General features: G+C 40.8%; 1 protein-coding gene across 2 annotated transcripts in view; it reads left to right on the top strand.

Moving 5' to 3' along the window:
- unm_sa1614 (un-named sa1614) overlaps positions 1–20,628 on the top strand; it is a 188,060-nt gene extending 167,432 nt beyond the window's left edge. For both annotated transcript variants that reach the window (XM_063041044.1, XM_063041043.1), the window contains 3 exons: positions 745–926; positions 8,312–8,434; positions 17,001–20,628. In XM_063041044.1, the coding sequence (XP_062897114.1) occupies positions 745–926; positions 8,312–8,434; positions 17,001–17,075 (380 nt within the window). In that variant the 3' untranslated portion in view covers positions 17,076–20,628. The remainder of the gene's footprint in view (positions 1–744; positions 927–8,311; positions 8,435–17,000) is intronic.
- Positions 20,629–21,188: the final 560 nt, after the last annotated feature.

Raw genomic sequence — 21,188 nt, 5'->3', positions numbered from 1 at the left:
AACATGGACAACATATTGATTCTAAGGCTTTACTTACTTGGGCCGTAGCTCCCAGTGGAGCATAGGCCATCAAAGAACTCCCATCTCCATTGTCCAAAGTCGATAGTATGTTTGGAGTTCATCAATGTTTCTGTAATCCATTGTATCCATTGTACTGGGGATGGGCTTATACAGCTTCACCAGAGCCCTGTTGCCCAGCCTTATCCGTTTCCACCTCTTATAATGTAAGGTTGGACTTTGAGAAACTTTGCTGCTATAACTTTCCTCTTTAGTTCAGAAATGGAGGTCAGTTTTGGCAACTGGTCATCCAACTCAGTACAGATGAGGTCTTGAGCCAAAAGTCCACAACATAACGTGCATATTAACAGTATCATTTACAAATCACTTGTATACGTAGGTGAAGGAGTGGGGGTTGGAGGGGTATGGGTCAGAGATAGGAAATTGGGACTAGCTTTGTGAGCACCATGGTTAGCATGGACTCTTTGGGCTGAATGGCCTGTACTTATGTTGTATGATTCTCTCATTCGGAACCACAATAGGTGGTACATGTAACCATTAAGTCACATCTGCAGCCTTAATGGGCAATCATAAATACAGCTGTTTTCCAGTGTGGACAGATTAGAATACTTTGCATTTTGATATTTTTACTTGTGTGTTCCAAGTTATCTGCATTAAAAATCAGAAAGCATTGTACAAATATAGAATGTTCTAATTTGTGACTTCATTAAATGCCTTATTTCCTAGCTGTTCCAAAGACATCAGAACAAATCTACTCCATACCCAAAAAATCCACAAATACTTCAGACGTCAGTCAGAAGTCACCATGGTCCACTGGTTCACCATTAAGACCTCCACTCGCAGAACAAAACAATGATACTTACGCCGTGCCAGGAAACCCAGTACCACTCCCTCGTAAAGCAAATGTGGTAAGAAATTTAATCAGTCTTTGTGAAATAGTAAAGAATTAATTGAATTAGCAATGTGGTTGCATTACTACTCTGTTACGTCCTGAAGAGTTGAATTGACTTTAATTCTCACATCCTTCACATACATGAGGAGTAAAATTCTTTACTCTGCGTCTCTGTCTAAATGTGCAATGTGCAATCATAGTAATTTGTAATAATTTATAATAAATAGAACAGTCAATGTAACATAGAAATACACTCAAATCAGTGGTGAATTAATCAGTTTGATGGCCTACTGGAAGAAGCTGTCCCAGAGCCTGTTGGTCCTAGCTTTTATTCTGCGGTATCGTTTCCTGTATGGTAGCAGCTGGAATAGATTGTGGTTTGGGTGATTCAGGTCCCCAATGATCCTTCAGGCCCTTTTCTTCACACGTCTTTGTAAATATCCTGAATCGTGGGAAGCTCACAACTACAGATGCACAGGGCTGTCCGCACCACTCTCTGCAGAATCCTGCGATTAAGGGAGGTATAGTTCCCATCCCAGGCAGTGATGCAGCCAGTCAGGATGCTCTCAATTGTGTCGCTGTAGAAAGTTCTTAGGATTTGGGGGCACATACCAAACTGAGGGCAATATATCTAGCTGAGAGAATTGCTGCCTCATACCTGGTTTGCAACTTGTTTTCTATCCTAACCCTTGGTGCTGCCTATGCGAAGTTTACAATGCTCTTTGTAACAATGTGATTTGTTCCCACAGTCCTGGATATACTGCAGAGGAGATTCACCAAGAAAAAAATCATTGAAATTCCACATATTCAAGCCCTTTGAGTCATTTGGTGTGGCAAATATCAACTATCCATGTACACAAATCCTGGGTGAAAGAGAAATGGAGGGCTATGTGGGAGGGAAAGGTTAGATTAAAGGGCCAGCACAACATTGTGGGCCAAAGGGCCTGTATTAGGCTGTACTGTTCTATGATCTACATTAATTCCATCGTTTATACTTCCCTTATTTCTAACATTTCCCACTCATCTACAGACTAGGGGCAAGTTACAGTGGCCAATTAGTCTACCTACAAGCAAGTCTTTAGGATGTGGAAAAAAACTGGACTCGGCAGTGGAAATCTTAGCAGTTGCAGGGAGAATGTGCAAACTCCTTACAGGCAGCACCCAGTCAGGATCAAACCCAGGACTATGGCACTGTGGGTAGAATCTTTACCAGCAAACCAAACTAAAAAATATTAAAAATATTTCCAGGATTTCAGCGGCTTCACTGCAATGCTTGAACTCCACCGCGTCAGACTCACATCACTGTTGTCAAAGGGGGTTGTAATACTGTTAGACACAGGAGCAGAATTAGGCCATTTAGCCCATTGGGTCTACTCTGCATTTCATCATAAACAGGAGAAAATCTGTGGATGTTGGAAAGCCAAGCAACACACGCAAAATGCTAGAGGAACTCAGCAGGCTAGCCAGCATCAATGGAATCAGAATCAGAATCAGGTTTATTATCACCGGCATGTGACTTGAAATTTGTTAACTTAGCAGCAGCAGTTCAATGCAATACATAATATAGCAGAGAGAGGAAAAAAATAATAATAAATAAAATAAAACATAATAAATAAACAAGTAAATCAATTACATATACTGAATAGATTTTTTTAAATTGTGCAAAAACAAAAATATTGTATATTTTTAAAAAAAGTGAGGTAGTGTCCAAGGGTTCAATGTCCATTTAGGAATCGGATGGTAGAGGGGAAGAAGCTGTTCCTGAATCGCTGAGTGTGTGCCTTCAGGCTTCTGTATCTCCTACCTGACGGTAATAGTGAGAAAAGGGCATGCCCTAGGTGCTGGAGGTCCTTAATAATGGACACTACCTTTCTGAGACACTGCTCCCAAAAGATGTCCTGGGTACTTTGTAGGCTGGTGCCCAAGATGGAGCTGACTAGATTTACAACCTCTGCAGCTTCTTTCGGTCCTGTGCGGTAGCACCTCCATGCCAGACAGTGATGCAGCCTGTCAGAATGCTCTCCACAGTACAACTATAGAAGTTTTTGAGTGTATTTGTTGACATACCAAATCTCTTCAAACTCCTAATAAAGTATAGCCACTGTCTTGCCTTCTTTATGACTACATCAGTATGTGGGGACCAGGTTAGATCCTCAGAGATCTTGACGCCCAGGAACTTGAAACTGCTCACTCTCTCCACTTCTGATCCATCTATGAGGATTGGTATGTGGTCCTTCGTCTTACCCTTCCTGAAGTCCACAATCAGCGCTTTTATCTTACTGACATTGAGTGCCAGGTTGTTGCTGCGGCACCACTCCACTAGTTGGCATATCTCACTCCTGTATGCCCTCACAGTTGATATTTCGGCCAAGACCCTTCAGCAGGACTTTTTTTGAGCCGGAAATGTCGTCTGTCCTTTATTCCATGGATGCTGCCTGGCCTGCTGCATTTCATCCTGCCTGATATATTACCCCCTCAACACCATTCTCCTGCCTTCTCTCCATAATGTTTTTGACGTCCTTACTGATCAAAAACCTATCAACTTCCGCTTTAAATATAACCCAACAACTTGGCCTCCACAGCTGTCTGTGACAATGAATTCCACAGATTCACTACACTGTGGCTGAAAAAGTTCCTCCTCATCTCTCTTCTTGTATTCTGAGGCTGGGGCCTCTCATCCCAGATTCTCACACTACTGGAAACAGCCTCTCCACGTCCACTCTATCTCGGCCTTTTAATATTTGATAGGTTAAAGCAGACACAAGTTTATGATTTCCCAGGGATTCTGTGTATTCACTGACAGAGACAAAGACATTGGAGCAATTGTTTATCCTATCTTCTTCCAGTGTTTACCTGTGATAAGTGAAGGCTTTAAATTTTCCTATCAACTTGCAAGTTTTGTGCCTGACCAGTCCGGTGGCAAAATCACTCAGCAACGAACTAGAATGATGGGAGAACCATTGCTGGAACTCTGGAGAGCTTGAGCAATTAGGTGGTGGGAAGATAGCATTGAAGGAGATCACCTAGGTTACAGGAAGACAGGACAATTGATTTTTTCAGAAACTCCTGGTTTTCATTGCATTCATTTCAAATGAACAATGATCAGGGAGGTTTAGTGTCTGGCAATACATCTGCTGCACTTATGCTCAGTAGCCACTATATTAGGACCTCCTGTACCATATAAAGTGGCCACTGAGTGTGTGTTTGTCGTCTTCTGCTGCTGTAGCCCAATCACTTCAAGGTTTAACATGTTGTGCATTCAGAGTTGTTAAACCAGCCTGGCCATTCTCCACTGACCTCTCTCAATAACAAGGCATTTGAGCTCACAAAACTGCCACTCACTGGATGTTTTTTTCATTTTTCACATCATTCTCAGTTACCTCTAGAGACTTGTGTGTGAAAATCTCAGGGGATCAGCAGTTTCTGAGATATCCAAACCACCCCATCTTGCTCCAACAATCATTCCACAGTCAAAGTCACTTAGATAATTTTTCTTCCCCATTCTGATGTTTGGTCTGAACAACTGAACCTCTGGCCATGTCTGCATGCTTTTATTCAGAGTTGCTGCCACATGATGGGCTGATTAGCTATTTGCATTAATGAGCAGGTGTATCTAATAAAGTAGCCACTGATAATAGTACCACTCAGATTAAAAGATTAAATTAAAGATTAGCTTTATTTTTCACATATACCTCAAGACATCTAAATGTTCAGTGAAATGCATCAATGCACACAAAATGCTGGAGGATCTCAGCAGGTCAGGAGATGGATTCACGGCAATGAATTCCACAGGTCTGCTACTCTCTGCCTAAAGAAGTTAGAGCATAGGCTATAAGACATAGGAGCAGAATTAGGCTCTTCAGTACATTGAGCCTACTCCGCTGTGGCTGATTCATTTTTCCTCTCACCCCATTCTCTTGCCTTCTCAAAACCCTTGACGCTCTGACTAATCAAGAACCTATCAACCACTGCCTTAAATACACCCAGTGACCTAGCCTCCACAGCCAACAATGGCAATGAACTCCACAACTTCACCACACTCTGGCTAAAGAAACTCCTCCTCATCTCCTTTCTAAATTCTCATTCTTTTATTCTGAGGCTGTGCCCCTGGTCCTAGACTCCTCCACCATAGGAAACATCCTCTCCACATCCATTCTAATCCATTCTATGTAGGCCTTTCAACATTCAATAAGTTTCAGTAGGATACCACCCCTCCCCATTCTTCTAAATTCTAGCAAGTACACGCCTTGAGCCATCGAATGTACCTCATACGATAATTCTTTCATTCTAGGAATCATTCTCATAAACCTCCTCTGAACCCTCTCCAGTTTCAGCATATCCTTTCTTAAGGCCCAAAACTGCTCACATCATGCCTAGTGAGTCCTCAGCAGAGCCTTATAAAGCCTCAACATTATATCCTTGCTTTTATATTCCAGTCCTCTAAAATTAAATGCTAACGTTGCATTTGGTTTCCACACTACAGACTCAACCTGCAAATTAACCTAAAGGGAATCCTGCACGAGGACTCCCAAGTCTGTTTGCACCTCAGATTTTTCTCCCCATTTAGAAAATAGTCTATTGCTTTTATTTCTTCTACCAAATTGCATGACCGTTCACTTCCTGACACTGTATTCCATCTGCCACTTCTTTTCTCATTCTCTTAATCTGTCCAAGTCCTTCTGCAGACTCACTACCTCAAAACTACCTGCCCCCCCCACCTTTCTTCATATCATCCACAAACTTTACAACAAAGCCATCAATTCCATCATCCAAATCGTTGACACACAACGTAAAAAGAAACGGTCCCGACATAGACCCCTGCGGAACACCACTAGTCACCAGCAGCCAACCAGAAAAGGCTCTCTTTATTCCCACTCTTTTCCTCCTGCCAATCAGTCAATGCTCTATCCATGCTAGTATCTTTCCTGTAATACCATGGACTCTTGTTAAGCAGCTTCATGTGTGGCATCTTGTTAAAGGCATTCTGAAAATCCAAGTATATCACATCTTCAGATTTTCCTTTGTCTATCCGCCTTGTTATTTCCTCAGAGAATTCTGTCAGATTTGTCAGATAAGATTTTTACTTGAGGAAATAGGCTGACTTTGGCCTATTTTATCATGTGTCTTCAAGTACACTGAGACCTTATCCTTAACAATTGACTCCAACATCTTCACAGTCACTGAGGTCAGGCTAATTGGCCTATAATTTCCTTCCATAAACACGGGAAAATCTGCAGATACTGGAAATCCAGGGCAATACACACAAAATGCCGGAGGAACTCAGCAGGTCAGGCAGTATCTGTGGAATGAATAAACAGAAGGGCCTTAGCCTGAATCACTGACTGTTTATTCATTTACATAAATGCTGCATGATCTGCTGAGTTCCTCCAGCATTTTGTGTGTGTTGCTTCATAATATCCTTTCTCTGCCTCCTCTTTTCTTGAAGAGTGGAGTGACATTTGCGATTTTCCAGAATCTAGTGTTTCTTAGAAGGTCATTACTAATGCCTCCACAATCTTCAGCTTCCTCTGTCTGGTCCAGGTGACTTATCTACTTTCAGACTATTCTGCTTCCCAAGCACCTTCTTTTTGGTAATAGCAATTGCACTCACTTCTGCCCCCCTGACACTCTTGAATCTCCAGCATTCTGCTCATGTCTTCCTCAGTGGAGACTGATGCAAAATACTTATTCAGTTCATCCGCCATTTCTTTGTCCCCTATTACCACCTCTTCAGTGTCATTTTCCAGCAGTCCGATATCTATTCCCACCTCTCTTTTACTCTTTATATATCTGTAAAAGCTGTGGTATTCTCTTTGATATTATTGGCTAGTTTACCTTCATATTTCATCTTTTCCTTCCTTATGACTTTTTTAGTTGGCCACTCTTGGCTTTTAAAAGCTACCCAATCCTCTAGCTTCCCTCTAATTTTTGCTCTATTACATGCCCTTTCTTTTGCTTTTATGTTGCCCTGACTTCTCTTGTTAACCACAGTTGCATCATCCTGCTTTTAAAGTATTACTTCTTTGGAATGTATCTATCCATCCAAAATGCTCACAAAAGCTCCAGCCATTGTTGTTTCGCTGTCATCCCTGCTAGTGTTCTTTTCCAATCAAATTTAGCCGGCTTCTTTCCCATGACTCAATAATTCCTTTTGCTCCACTGTAATACTGATACATCTGACTTTAGCTTCTCCCTCTCAAATTTCAGGGTGAATTTTATCGTATTATAATCTAAGTGACTTTGACAGTGGAATGATTATTGGTGCCAGACAGGGTGGTTTGAGTATCTCAGAAACTGCTGATCCCCTGGGATTTCATGCACAACAGAGTTCACAGAGGATGGTGCGAAAAACAAAAAAGCATCCAGTAGAGAGCAGTTCTGTGGATGAAAACACCTTGTTAATGAGAGAGATCAGAGGAGAATGGCCAGATTGGTTCAAGGTGACAGTAACTCAAATAACCATGTGTTACAACAGTGGTGTGCAGAGGAGCATCTCCGAATTCACAGCGTGTCGAACACTTGAAGTGGATGAGCTGCAGTAGCAGAAGACCCACAGAGTTCCACTTGTGTACCAATAAAGTAGCCACTGAATGTATGTTTAAATAGATTGATTAAGACTTTTGTTGAGAGAACTGAGGTGCAAATTAACTGAAATAGTTAAGGAGAAAAGCTTTTACTTTCAGCACTCAGCTATGACTTGGAATGCAGTACCTCGCAGGTAGTAGAGTTTTAAAAAGGGAACTTGTTAGTATTTATTTATTTAGAGATCCAGTGCGAAACAGGCCCTTCCTTCCATCCCACCAAGCTGTGCCATCCAGCAGTTCCCTACTTAACCCTAACCTAATTTACAATGACTAATTAACCCCTTAACCAGTGTGCTTAGACTGAGGGAGGAAACTGCAGAACTCAGAGAAAACCCACACACTTCACGGAAACTTTCTTACAGAGGATGCCGGAATTGAACTCTGAACTCTGACGCCTCAAGCTGTAATAGCGTTGCAGTAATCGCTATGCGACTATGGCGTCCATATCTGAAGGAAGAGGAAATGCACACTATAGAGAAAAGGCCAGAGAATGGGTCTAACTAGATTGGTCTTACCAGGAACCTGGAACAAATTATCTTTATCCTTAGTAGCTTTATAATGTTTAAATACAGACACCAAGCTGAAACATAAATGAAAATAAGTAAATTTAAGTGTTTATAATTGCCATTTCGTTCTTGCATCAATGTCTGTGTTTCCTTCTGTTTTAGCAGAAGTTCATAGTGCTGAATGGGATTCCCATTCCTCCAGCCAGCAAGCTCGCTGCATGCACTGCTGAAGAGGGAAAGCAATTGTGTAGGAAGTTAATGTGAAAAAGAGCCAGTTAAAATCAAGCTACATATAATTATTTGTTTCACAGACAAAACCTAGAATCCGTAAAGGAAAAGCCATTTACAACTGCACAGCTGATCATGCTGACGAACTTACATTCGAGGAGGGAGAGGTGATTGTAGTTACTGCAGAGGAAGATAAGGAGTGGTGGGTATGTATCTAACTTATGTTGTCAAAGAAGGATCATCTACCAACCTCAAGCAGGTTGGTGCTGATGCTTTATCGAACATAGAACATTAAGGCACAGGAACAGGCCTTTTGGCCCACAGTGTCTGCACTAAACACAATGCTGAATTAAACTGATTTTCTTCAGCCTGCACATGATACATATCCCTCCGTTCCCTGCAATTTCATGTGTCTATTTAACATCTTCTTAAATGCCTCTATTGTATCTGCTTCCACCAACTCTCTGTGTAAAAAGGTTTGCCCGGCACATCTTCTTTAAACTTTCCCCCCTTACCTGAAATACATATCCTCTAGTATATGACTTCTGCCCTTGGAAAGAGATTGTTACTGTGTAAGAATATTCTCACTTGGATCCCCTGCATTCCTTATGTATGCTCGTCATTATCTTCTGTTTCATAATACTATGTCATTATCTTTGTTATGCTTCTTTCTATGTGGGAATGCAAACTAACTCTTTCATCCTCTGCATTGTTCTACACTGTTACAATCAGAGGCAGCTGTTCAGCTGAGTTCAGAATAGGCAGTTCCACAGCATCTCCAAGCCTTTAAAACATACTTGTTTTGTGCATTGTTTCATAAATATCCATTATTTAATTCTCAGTTCTTGGTACATGATGTCTGCAACAGTAAGGTGTTTCCAAGGTGGCAAATGTTGTAATTGTTATGTTTTGTAGCTCCAAAAATAATTGAAAGGAAAACATGGAAGCCCGGGAATAAACAAGTCTACTTTGTTCTTTTTGAGATGCACACTTACCATGTGGATGCGTGATGACATATGCCATTCACGTATATTTACATATAACCCGCAATGAATTATTTAAACAACAAAGAATGCTTAATCAAACAATAAATCTACAAGGCAGTGCCCACAAAAAGCTGCTTTTCTCGTGTTTGTGATGTTACTACTTTGGCAAAGTGTCTTTGACGGATGCCTACCCTGAAGAAGTTTAAAAGCCAGCATTTTGTGTGTAATGCTTTGGATTAATAGCATCTTCAGACTTTCTTATGTTTTTAATCTGCTTACAATATTACTCAAATATTACTGAAGTATTAAATACACAACAGTAATCCCAAAAATATAGTCGTAATATTGGTATGATAGTGATATAATGCACGTGGATTTATGATGATATCTCTGTAAATGTCAGTTGTAAAATTTTCCATATTAAAAGAACACCCTCTTTCTTTCCATTGCCAGGAACAAATTTTAACTAAATCTTAAATCCAAGAGATGCTGGAAATCCAGAGAAACACACACAAAATGCTGGAGGAAAACAGCAGGTCAGGCAGCACCTATGGAGAGGAATAAAGAGCTGATACTTTGGGCCGTGACTCTTCATCGGGACTGGAAAGGAAGGGGGAGGAAACCAGAGTAAGGAGGTTGGGGGAGAGGAAATCAGAGTAAGGAGGTTGGGGGTGTGGAATAAATACAAGGGGGAGGAAACCAGAGTAAGGAGGTTGGGGGAGAGGAAACCAGAGTAAGGTTGGGGGAGAGGAAACCAGAGTAAGGAGGTTGGGGGAGTGGAATAAATACAAGGGAGACTGGAAACCAGAGTAAGGAGGTTGGGGGAGAGGAATAAATACAAGGGGGAGGAAACCAGAGTAAGGAGGTTGGGGGAGAGGAATAAATACAAGGGAGACTGGAAACCAGAGTAAGGAGGTTGGGGGAGAGGAAACCAGAGTAAGGAGGTTGGGGGAGAGGAAACCAGAGTAAGGAGGTTGGGGGAGAGGAATAAATACAAGGGGGAGGAAACCAGAGTAAGGAGGTTGAGGGAGAGGAATAAGTACAAGGGAGACTGGAAACCAGAGTAAGGAGGTTGGGGGAGAGGAATAAATACAAGGGAGACTGGAAACCAGAGTAAGGAGGTTGGGGGAGAGGACTAAGTACAAGGGAGACTGGAAACCAGAGTAAGGAGGTTGGGGGAGAGGAAACCAGAGTAAGGTTGGGGGAGAGGAAACCAGAGTAAGGAGGTTGGGGGAGTGGAATAAATACAAGGGAGACTGGAAACCAGAGTAAGGAGGTTGGGGGAGAGGAATAAATACAAGGGGGAGGAAACCAGAGTAAGGAGGTTGGGGGAGAGGAATAAATACAAGGGAGACTGGAAACCAGAGTAAGGAGGTTGGGGGAGAGGAATAAATACAAGCCAGAAGGTGATAGGTGAGACCATGTGAGGGAAAAGGTGGATGGATGGGGGAGGGGGTATGAAGTGAGAAGCTGGGAGGTGATAGGTGGAAAAGTAAAGGGCTAAAGAAGGAGGCATCTGATAGGAGAGGAGAGTGGACCATGAGAGAAAGGAAAGAAAAAGGGGCACCAGAGGGAGGAGATGGGCAGGTGAAGAGAAGGGAAGGGGTAAAGCGGAGCCAGAATGGGAAAAGAGAGGAGGGAGAGGGGGAAAGTATTACCGGAAGTTAGAGAAATCCACGTTCATGCTGTCAGGTTAGACACTTAATTACAGCTTGTTACATCACTGGCGTTTAGGGCAGCAATGAAGGTCCTCCATCAATGGCGGTGTTCAGGGCTTCCTTCATCTTGTCAGCTTCCTTTCATTTTTCATTACTGTCAGTCATGCAAGTCCTAAGTGGAGACCCAGGAATACCATCGCACTCAGATGTAGAAGAATTTTTCATTGCTGTTTCCGTAACAATTTTGTTTTACCAGTCAGGGTTGTTAGCCCTGAGCTGAACCCCCGAAGCTGAAGGACCGGTGGACCACTCTTAGTCAGGCCTCTTCCCTTTGACCTGTTTGGCATGGGTGACCTTACCAAAACATAAAACCCTAACTCCAACCAACATAGCTCTCCATGTCGTTGAGGCATGCAAACCTCCAAACTATGACAAGGTTGTGGTCCTCTTGGAGGAGTTAGACACTACCTGAGAGTAGCCCCATCATGGCAGTTGAGAAGGCCGGGGATATCTTAACTAAATCTTAACTGTGCTCTATGCTCAAGATTATTATGAGAGGCATTTGGCAGGAGAAGTTGAGCTTTATGTCTGCATAACAAATACAGTTACAGCTGAGCTAGAAAAACTGCCTTTTCACTTATATTGAAAATTGCCCTCCAGTAATTACTTGTAATACATATTATGAGTTACAAGTATTCTGAGTCCTGATGAAAGGTTTTGGCCTGATACATTAACTGTTTGTTCCTCTCAGTAGATGCTGCCTGACCTGATGAGTTTCTCCATCATTTTGTGTGTATTGCTTTGGATTTCCAGCATCTGCAGAACCTCTTGTGTGTTATACATATTACTGGACTTGATCATTAAGAATACAAATTAGTGTTCGTTATAATTGTCACATTATTAAGGCATATTTCATAACTACATTGAATCACAAATGACACAACAGGAGTAAAGTACATAATCAGGGCAAGTAATGAATAGTACGGAGAAAATCCTACATTGTCTATTCAATCAGGTAAAATGAATTTGAGAATTTGAGGTGTTGAGTTCAAGAGTCAGTGAGTCATATTGCAGCTTTATAAAACTCTGGTTATGCTGCATCTGGAGTACTGCATTCAATTCTAGTCACCCCGTTATAGGAACAACATGGAGGCCTTTGAGAGGATGCAGAAGAGATTTATCAAGATGCTGCCCTAGACAAGAGGGCAATGTGCTATAAGGAGAGGCTGGACAAGAACATAAGACGTAGACCCATCAAGTCTGTTTTGCCATTTCATCATGGCTGATCCATTTCCCTCTCAACCCCAACCCCATTCTCCTGCCTTCTCCCCATAACCTGACTAATCAAGAACCTATCAATCTCCACCTTACTTGATTTTTCTGTAGCGACAAAGACAAAGGGGAGATCTGATAGAAGTTTATAAAATGATTAGAGGCCTGGATAATCAGCCAGTATATTTTTCCCAGTGCTGGTATGTCTAATACTGGAGGACATGCATTTAAGGTGAGAGGGGGCAAGTTCAAAGGAGCTGTGTGGGTCAAATCTCTTTACACAGAGAGTGGTAGGTACCTTGAGTGTAGTGCCTGAAGTGGCAGCGGAGGCCGATACAATAGAGGCTTTAAAGCAGGGGTTCCTAACCTTTTTTATACCATGGACCAATACCATTAAGCAAATGGTCTGTGGATCCCAGTTAGGGTATCCCTGCTTTAAGGGCTCTTAGGTACTCGTGATAGAAAATGGAGAGATATAAGAAGGAATTAGTTTAGTTGGGTATTTACTTACAAGTTTAATTAGTGTAGCACAACCAAATGAGCCGAATGGCCTGTTCCTGTTCTGTACAGTTCTACATAATACCCAGGAATTCTTAGTATATTGGTCAATGTCTCTCCCAGCCACTTGATGAAACAAAGGTTAACTGTTATTCTTCACTTTGTTTATGTGATGTTGCAAGACGTGAGTGGCTGTCTTGTGTCCGAAATTCTGACATAACGTGGGAAGTTTCAAATCTACAAATACCACACAATAAATCAGTAGAATTTAATTACAACGAAGTAATTCCAGTTGGAATTTTTTTGGATTAGTGCCACAGAAGGTTTTGTGCTGTATTTGATTACTTGGCTCAAGGAATTAAATCTATGATTAATTCTGAGTCTTGAAACCTGTCCAATGTAGATTACAGAGAATGAATAGTGAGCAGAGAAGTAAGGCAGATGTTAGGTAGATACTCAGGAGGAGAATTTAAAAGATGAAGATGTAGAGGGACGTGTAGAGTGGTGTAATCGGTCAGAGAGGATTGAAATGTCTAAAGCAGGGGTTCCCAACCATTTTTTGTCATGGACCAAGACCATGAAGCAAGGGGTCAATGGACCCCAGGTTGTGAACCCCAGATCTAAAGTAATAAGAACAATTGGAATTTTGTACTGGAACTAGAAAGACATTGGCTTACGTATATAGAACAGTTCTTGCCCCAAAGCGCTTCACACACAACTAATTCTTGAAATCTAATCACAGCAACTGAAGTGCAAATCTGTAATAAAACAAATATCCATATTTATCAGAAAACATGACGAGAGTACTCTGATTTTTTTTTCCTGGACAATGGCTGTGAAATGTTTGTTTTTGCATGCAACAGATCAGACGAAGCTTTTGATATATGGATCAATATATTAAAAAATACAATATCAAAGTTCAAAGTTTATTTATTATCAAAATACATATAGTGTACTGTGCAAAAGTCTTACGCACCTATATATAACTAGGGTCAATGTGAGAGGAGAGCAAGTTTGTAAATCTGATGGGGGCAAAGAATGTTGGGAATGGTGAGAATGGCATGCGCAGGAGGGGTGTGGAACAGGTGGCAGAGAAGGAGTACCAGGAGCAGCAGGGTGTTGCGGGTGCAGACACAGCCATCTCAGAGACAGCAGACAAGGTTATTTGATTCCATGCAATTAGTTTATTGATCATTACAGACTGTCTCTCTGATGTTTCCTGCTCTCCCCTTTCCCTGCCTCCTTTCCACGCTCAGTTCACAATAGAGACCCATAGCAGAATCAGGTTTATCATCACTCACATATGTCATGAAATTTACTTTCTTTTCAGCAGCAGTACATAAAATTACTACAGTACTGTGCAAAATTCTTAAGCACCCTAGTTATGTTTATGTGCCTAAGACTTTTGCACAGTACTGTATGTCACCATATACTACTCTGAGATTCATTTTCTTTTGGACATTCACTGTAGATACAAATGAAAGCCCTTTTTATCGGGCATCTCTAGAGATGTGGCTTATTAGCCCCTCTCTAACAGCCACTGGACTCAGCAGTGAGAAAACCACCTTTCTTAAACTCCATATGTCTAGGGTCGGTATTACCTGGGTCCCACCAAAACCAGGACGTTGGTATGTCTGAACCACCCAAACTCCGATCTGTGCGAATACTGTGTAAATACTGCTCCCATGGCAATTAGCTGTTGGCAAGAAATAACAGATCATACACTGCATACAATTATAAAGAAAGTGTATTTGCAAATTTCAGCTTTATCAAGCAGTTAGGAGGAAAAAGAAAATCTTAAAAAAGGGCCCATTACAGTTAACCCAGTCCAAATGTGCATATAAGTTGGAGCTCATCTTGAAATTGTCTTTAACTCACTCACTGGACCTACAATCTACATGAAAGCACACACCTTCTGAATGTCACTCGAAATCCATCTGAAACAAACAGGTCCCCCACGGGAGTATTGGTAAAGCAGCTTGTGCAACAGGGACGACATCCTCAGCCATCTTCCCTCCTGTCTTCTCCCAGCTCCCGCCAAAAAGACCTCGACCCACGCCAGCGTCCATCACAGAAACCTCTCCACCCAGCGTTCTCTGGAACCTTCTCCGAATTCCACCATCTTGACTGGCTGACACAACATTCCTAAGGTGAACAACATAGCCCCTTACCTTTAGCTCAAACCCAAATATGCTGAAGTCAAAACAGACTGCTCTCATAGAACTGCTAAAATGAAATATCTACAGCGTAGCAGTAAAAATCTTAACCAGGGGATTTCACAAAGAAACACAATAGAATCAATGAAAAACTACATACATACAAACAAAGACAAACAAACAACCAATGTGTAAAAGAAGACAAAATGTGAAAATGCTAAAAACAAGTAATAATAAATAAATATGTATATAAATAAATATTGAGAACATGAGTTGTAGTGTCCTTGAAAGTGAGTCCATTGGTTGAGAAATCAGTTCAAAGTTGAGGTGAGTGAAGTTATCCATGCTGGTTCAGGACCCTATTGCTTGTAGGATAACAACTGTTCCTGAACCTGCTGGTATAGGACCTAAGACTCCTGTACCTCTTTCCCAATGGCAACAATGAGAAGAGAGCATGATCTGGATGGTGGGGGGAGGGGGGGGTCCTTGTTTTCTTGTGACAGTATTCCTTGTAGAAGTGCTCAATAGTTGGGAGGGCTTTTACTGTGATGGACTGGGCAGTATTCACTTTTATCTGTAGACTGTAGGCTGTTTCTGGGTATTGGTGCTTCCATACCAGGCCGTGATGCAACCAGTCAAGAATTTCCCTTGTGCATCTATAGAAGTTGGTCAGGGTTTTAGATGACATGCCAACTCTGCACAAACTTCTAAGAAAGTAGAAGTGCTGCTGTACCTTTGTTGTAATGACACATATGTGCTGGTCCCAGGACAGATCATTTGAAATGAACTTTTACACCATATCCTAAAATATTCTAAAAGTTTCTACTTGAATCCAAGTGATAAGATGCAAATATCTATTTGGAATTCTGGCACAACTTGCCGTGAAAGGCAAAAATCAACTGGCTTCAGTATCACAAGCAGGTCAGTGCTGCTGGAAGGATCTGATCAGTGGTGGGATTCAAGATATCAAATGCCCTATACTAATTTTACTCTTCCAGACCCCTCCCATCCTGTGGTATGGGCATAGCCGAGCACAGTCATTTATCAATTGCTAGGAACTTTTGGATATTCTAGAAGTGTTTAGTATTGTGGCCTTCTGGAGATTTACATAAATATTACTGTGTATGCCTTATTGTTTAATACTACCATGTAATGCCTTTGGGATGGTACGAGTTGTAGATATTACTATTGGGGCAATGTACATATATCCCTTTATGTTCCATAGTCTTTCAATTTTCTCTTTTCATTGAGCATATTTCTGGTGTTTTTTACTTATTAATTTCTGGAGGTTATGTGTATTTAGAATGGTTATACAGTATTTAAGATGTAAGTTGTTCTTGTTTATCCTGTAATACTATATCTGGACAGTTATTATGCATTGTACTATCTGTAATAATGGATCATTTATAATGTAATTTGTGGGGTGTTTTTTATGAGTTTATACTTTAAACAAGATTTTGGTGAATGACAATTGCCATTTGATTGTGCCTCTATAAGTAATCAGATAAAGTTAAACCGCTACAGGATCCTGTAATGGTTTGGATTGTTTCTGGTTTCTCAGAATCAGTATCAGACATTTTCTGTATTTATCATCTTGAATTTGTTGGTATTTTATTAAGTAGTTTGATAGTTTTTTATGTTAGCCACCTGGTCCTATATTGCCATAAGGAACCGCTCTGTTTCTGGGAAGAGATCTCCACCTCTGAGCCAAGCATTCAATGCTTCCTTGTCAACATCCAGTCTGCTCAGATCATGGGGATGTCTTCCATGGAGCGTCATGCTCCTCCATTGGTTAACCTTTTCTTCAATAGTGATAATTCCTTCATTTTCAGGGTTGTGCTTTCATTTAAGTTTAATGGTGTGTACTTCTTATCAGCATTGTTTATGCTCACGTGGAGTGCTGTATCTTGTTTTTGTTGATGAAAATATTTCCTTAAAAGTTTTATCTGACTGTTGTATAAGTTTTAATGTCTGTTATTCCTCTTCCTCCTCCTGTCCTAAGCGCATTCGAGTGTGCATAGTGTTTTCTAAAATTTGTCATTTCAATTCTTATTTTTCTCTGTAAATTTTTCAGATCTGTTTCACATCAAGACAATATGCCAAAAGAAAGCATTAATATGGGTAGAGCAAAAGTGTTTATTGCCTTTGCTATATTTTTACTATTGAGCTCTGATTTTAAAACTATTTTTCTCCTTGTTCTAGCATGGATACATAGATGGACAGCCACACAGGAGAGGTCTCTTCCCAGCATCTTTTATCCAGTTGCAAGCCAGCTAACAACTACCATCCCTCAGACAGGGATGTTAAAGATGTGTGATAAGGTCAATGTTATTCGCTTCTCCCAAAGTATTTTCTCCTTGAGAATTTGAAGCGTTTATCGATTTAATGGAACAGCATTCTTCGCCTGGAAACCGTCTTTTGACACCATGAAGTGTGAGCCAGCAGCCCTTCCTGTGGGAAAAAGTTATAATGGTTTATTGGGCAGTTTGCTGAAAGCTTAACATGTGGGTCACCTTCAGGAAAGATCCAATTTGCTGCTTTAAGGCAGGTGCTTGTTTACTTAGTGTGACAAGAAATGTGCGTCTTACTGTAACTTGCTATTACTTGTTGATATACTGTATGAAAAATATTGTTTCAAACCAGTGAAGTAATTCAGTAATGTGTTTGAGGATTCAGAATAGTCATCAAACAGCATTATTGTAAATTAGCCAAATATATATGGGAAGAAGCCTATTCTTGTTAGAAATGATTGTGTGAAAAAGTGGTCAAAGACTGACGGGTGTCACGACAACAGGAGCAACTCTTATCCTGTCACTAATCCCCATTTTGGAATGTCACTTATAAGCAAACAATTGTGACAATCTATACTGGCAAGAAGCCACTTGTGTGGCAGGGAACAAAGAATGTGAGGAAAACTATTAAAAAGTATGTGGAATTTCAGTTTTTTTAATATTAGAAAGTACTTTTTTATAAGTTTCATGTACATGTTAAATATTTTAACAAGAAAATCAATTCTTAAGGCATTCTTTAAAAATATGGTAGACTTTAAATTATCAAAGCCTGATTAAGCTTGTGTTAATGTGCAATAAGTGTGCATGTATGAATGACTGAAGTTCATGATATGGATTAGGATTGAAATTAAAAAATATATTTCATTGTAATCTCTGCCCATCCAACTAAATGGTACCAAGAAGGAGAAAGGGGTAGGAGTGGATATCCAATCTAATCCTAGTCTAAAACAAGGAAATGCTGCCCAGATTTTTCTGGGTGGATTTGTGTAAGTGACCTTTCTTGGTGGGGTATGAATTACTTTTCCATCTGAAATAGGTATTTGAATCTCTTGAAGAGATATCAGAAATTGTATACAAAAGTTATGAGGGCTATAGATGGGGTAGATTCAAGCAGGCATTTTCCACTGAGGTTAAGTGGACTACAACAGAAGTCATGGGTTAGGGGTGAAAGGTGAAATGTTTAAGGAGAACCTGAGGGGGAACATCTTGGCTCAGAGGACGATGAGAGTGTGGAACAAGCTGCCAGCAGAAGTCATGGATACGGGTTCAATTTCAACATGTAAGAGACATTTGGATAAGTACATGGATAGGAAGGGCATAGAGGGTTATGATCCAGGTGCAGGTTCATGGGACTAGCAGATTAATATTTCAGCATGGACAAGGTGGGCTGAAGGGCCTGTTTCTGCCTTGTACTGCTCTATGGTTCTATGTCTCTAAATTCAGCAACACCATCTAGAACTCCAGCAAAGCAGTTGTAACAGCTACTCAGGCAAGCTAATACTACTTAGAAACTTAGCAAGGAGGAGGGGGGAGAAGGTCGATCCTGTGTGATGCGCTCTCTAATCCAATAACAAATCAACACCACTTAGAGACTAAGCAAGACGAGCGGGGGGAGGAGTTGATCCTGAATGACACGATGTCCAATCCAATAACAAGGTTACAAAGTCGAAGAATACATTCAATCTTTTATTAAAAAACCAGCAAAACAATGTTGAAGCGATTAAAAGCTAATGAAATTAAAATTAGCAATATAACCAAATAAACAGTCTTGGCATATTACAAGTACTTAAACTATTCTCAACATAATAGAGCGAAACTTAAGCAGTCAACAAAACATGAACTTAAACTATTCTCAACATAATAGAGCAAACTTAAGCAGTCAACAAAAAAGGTATTACACCCTAACTAGATGGATCCCCAAAGACAAAACATGAATACGTAACTAAGCTCTTTGCTTCTACCGCATCCCAACCCACGTGACAAACTGCTCATAATAAAAGTGTGAGACAAACTATAACACAGATAGAAAATAGATACATGGCTCCTACAGCAACGATGAGAGTGATTTGTACATTATTTCACTTGTGTAAAACACACTACTGTGTGTGTAGTTGGACAGTGAATGGATATTTATAAAGTGAACATCCCACACCTTATTGGCTCTTTATTAGACTTCTGAATGAAAATAGGAACTTGAGTTAGGATTTGTTGTGGTAGTTAATGAGTTTAATCCTATGCCACTCAATTGGCCACGCCCACATGGGAGGAATTCACATAATGTACAAGCAGAGTTATCAGTAAAGTTTGGTTGGATACCCTGCATGCTGCCATACTGGTGTGCTCTGCGCTCCCCCTCATACTGGAGCAGTACCAAATGCCCTGGAGCAATCTAGAACTATGAAACTGTTGTGTTTTTTTTTGGTTTTTTTATTCCGTTTTGATGAATCCAGGTGCTCCAAAAGATTCTGATTGCTATCTCTGCGAAGTCTATTGAATACTTTCTTATCTGTTTTTCAGACCATATGATAATAAAACACAGGAGTAGAATTAGGCCGTTTGGCCCATCAAGTCTGCTCCGCCACTCCATCATGGTTGTTTTTCCTTTCAACCCCATTCGCCTGCCTTCTCTCCATAACCTTTGATGCCCTGCCTAACCAAGAACCTATCAATCTCTGCTTTAAATATACACAATGATTTGCCTTCCACAGCAGTCTGTGGCAATGAATTCCACAGTTTCACCACTTTCTGGTTAAAGAAATTCCTCCTCATCTCTGTTCTAAAAGGATGTCCTTCCACTCTGTAGTTATGTCCTGTGGGCCTAGACTCCCCTACTATTGGAAACATACTCTCCACATCGACTCTATCTAGGCCTTACAATATTCAATGGGCTTCATTATTTTAAACTCCAGCAAATACAGGCATAGTTCCATCAAACACTCCTCATATATTGACCCTTTAATTTCCGAGATTAAATCCTAGTATTTTAAAGGTGATCCCACCTTAGTTATCATTATCAGTAAATTGAAAGCTCACTGAATGACTTGATCATTGCATCCAGCTTTCCAGTCTTGTTATTCTTCAGCTTCCCAGGGTTGCACGTTAAGGGTGCACTCCTCTGGAAACAAGCACCATGTTACCAACTGGGGCATGAATGGAATTAATTTACAAGGTTTAGGAGTTTGAGATTCAGCATAGTAATAGGTCCTTCTGGCCTAACAAGTCAGCGCTGCCCAATTCCACCCGTGTGTCTAATTAACCTACGTGTTGGATTGTGGGAGGTAACCAGAATGGTATTTATTGTTGTTAATAAATTGGTATAAGAAGGGTAAAGCACATTGCTTCAGCCTCTTCTTTGCCTTTGCTTTCTTTTACCACTCGGCTCTCCTTTCCTAATCCCTTTGGAGATCTGCGTGGCCACAGAGAATGCACAGCCTCCGTACAGACAGTGACAAAAATTGGTCCAGGATCACTGGCGCTCTAATAGTGTTACACTAACCATGCCAGCCCCAAAGTGCTTTACACAAACCCCAAAACAAAATAAAAACACACAGTAATATGCACTGCTGGAGGAACTGGTCAGCTCAGGAAGCATCTTCTTGTTTCTGTACCCTTCCTTTCCAGTCCTGATGAAGACTCTCAGCCCAAAACAACAACTGCTTATTCTTTTCCATAGATGCTACCTGGCCTGCTGAGTTCTTACAGCATTTTGTGTGTTGCACTGGATTTCCAGCATCTGCAGAATCTTGTGTTTATAAAACGTTGGTTGACTTGCGTACTACTTTCATTTGTTTTGCAAAATAAATATGATAGTGTTCACAATCTATGTTTCATTCAGAGTATCTTAGCTGGAATCCCACTTTAAGCAATTGGTAAAAGCAGACATTTTTAATCTAACTCCTGCTCAATGAGAACAGAATCCTCCTCTGTTTCCAGGTTCAGTCTCTTTTCTCCATGTCACCTCTCATGACCATATACCCATGAGGGGTGATTGTGATTGGATTGTGATGTTTTTGATCTGAGGTTCTTTGGCAGTCAAGAATGAGGCTTAAAACATGTTGCTTATGATCGTTTATTAAGCATTAAGAGAACAAAGGGATTA

This window comes from Mobula hypostoma, chromosome 2, assembly GCF_963921235.1.
Source record: "Mobula hypostoma chromosome 2, sMobHyp1.1, whole genome shotgun sequence".
In the NCBI taxonomy this organism is placed as follows: domain Eukaryota; kingdom Metazoa; phylum Chordata; class Chondrichthyes; order Myliobatiformes; family Myliobatidae; genus Mobula; species Mobula hypostoma.
Note: the sequence above shows the minus strand (reverse complement) of the source record. Positions and strands in the feature narration are given on the sequence as shown.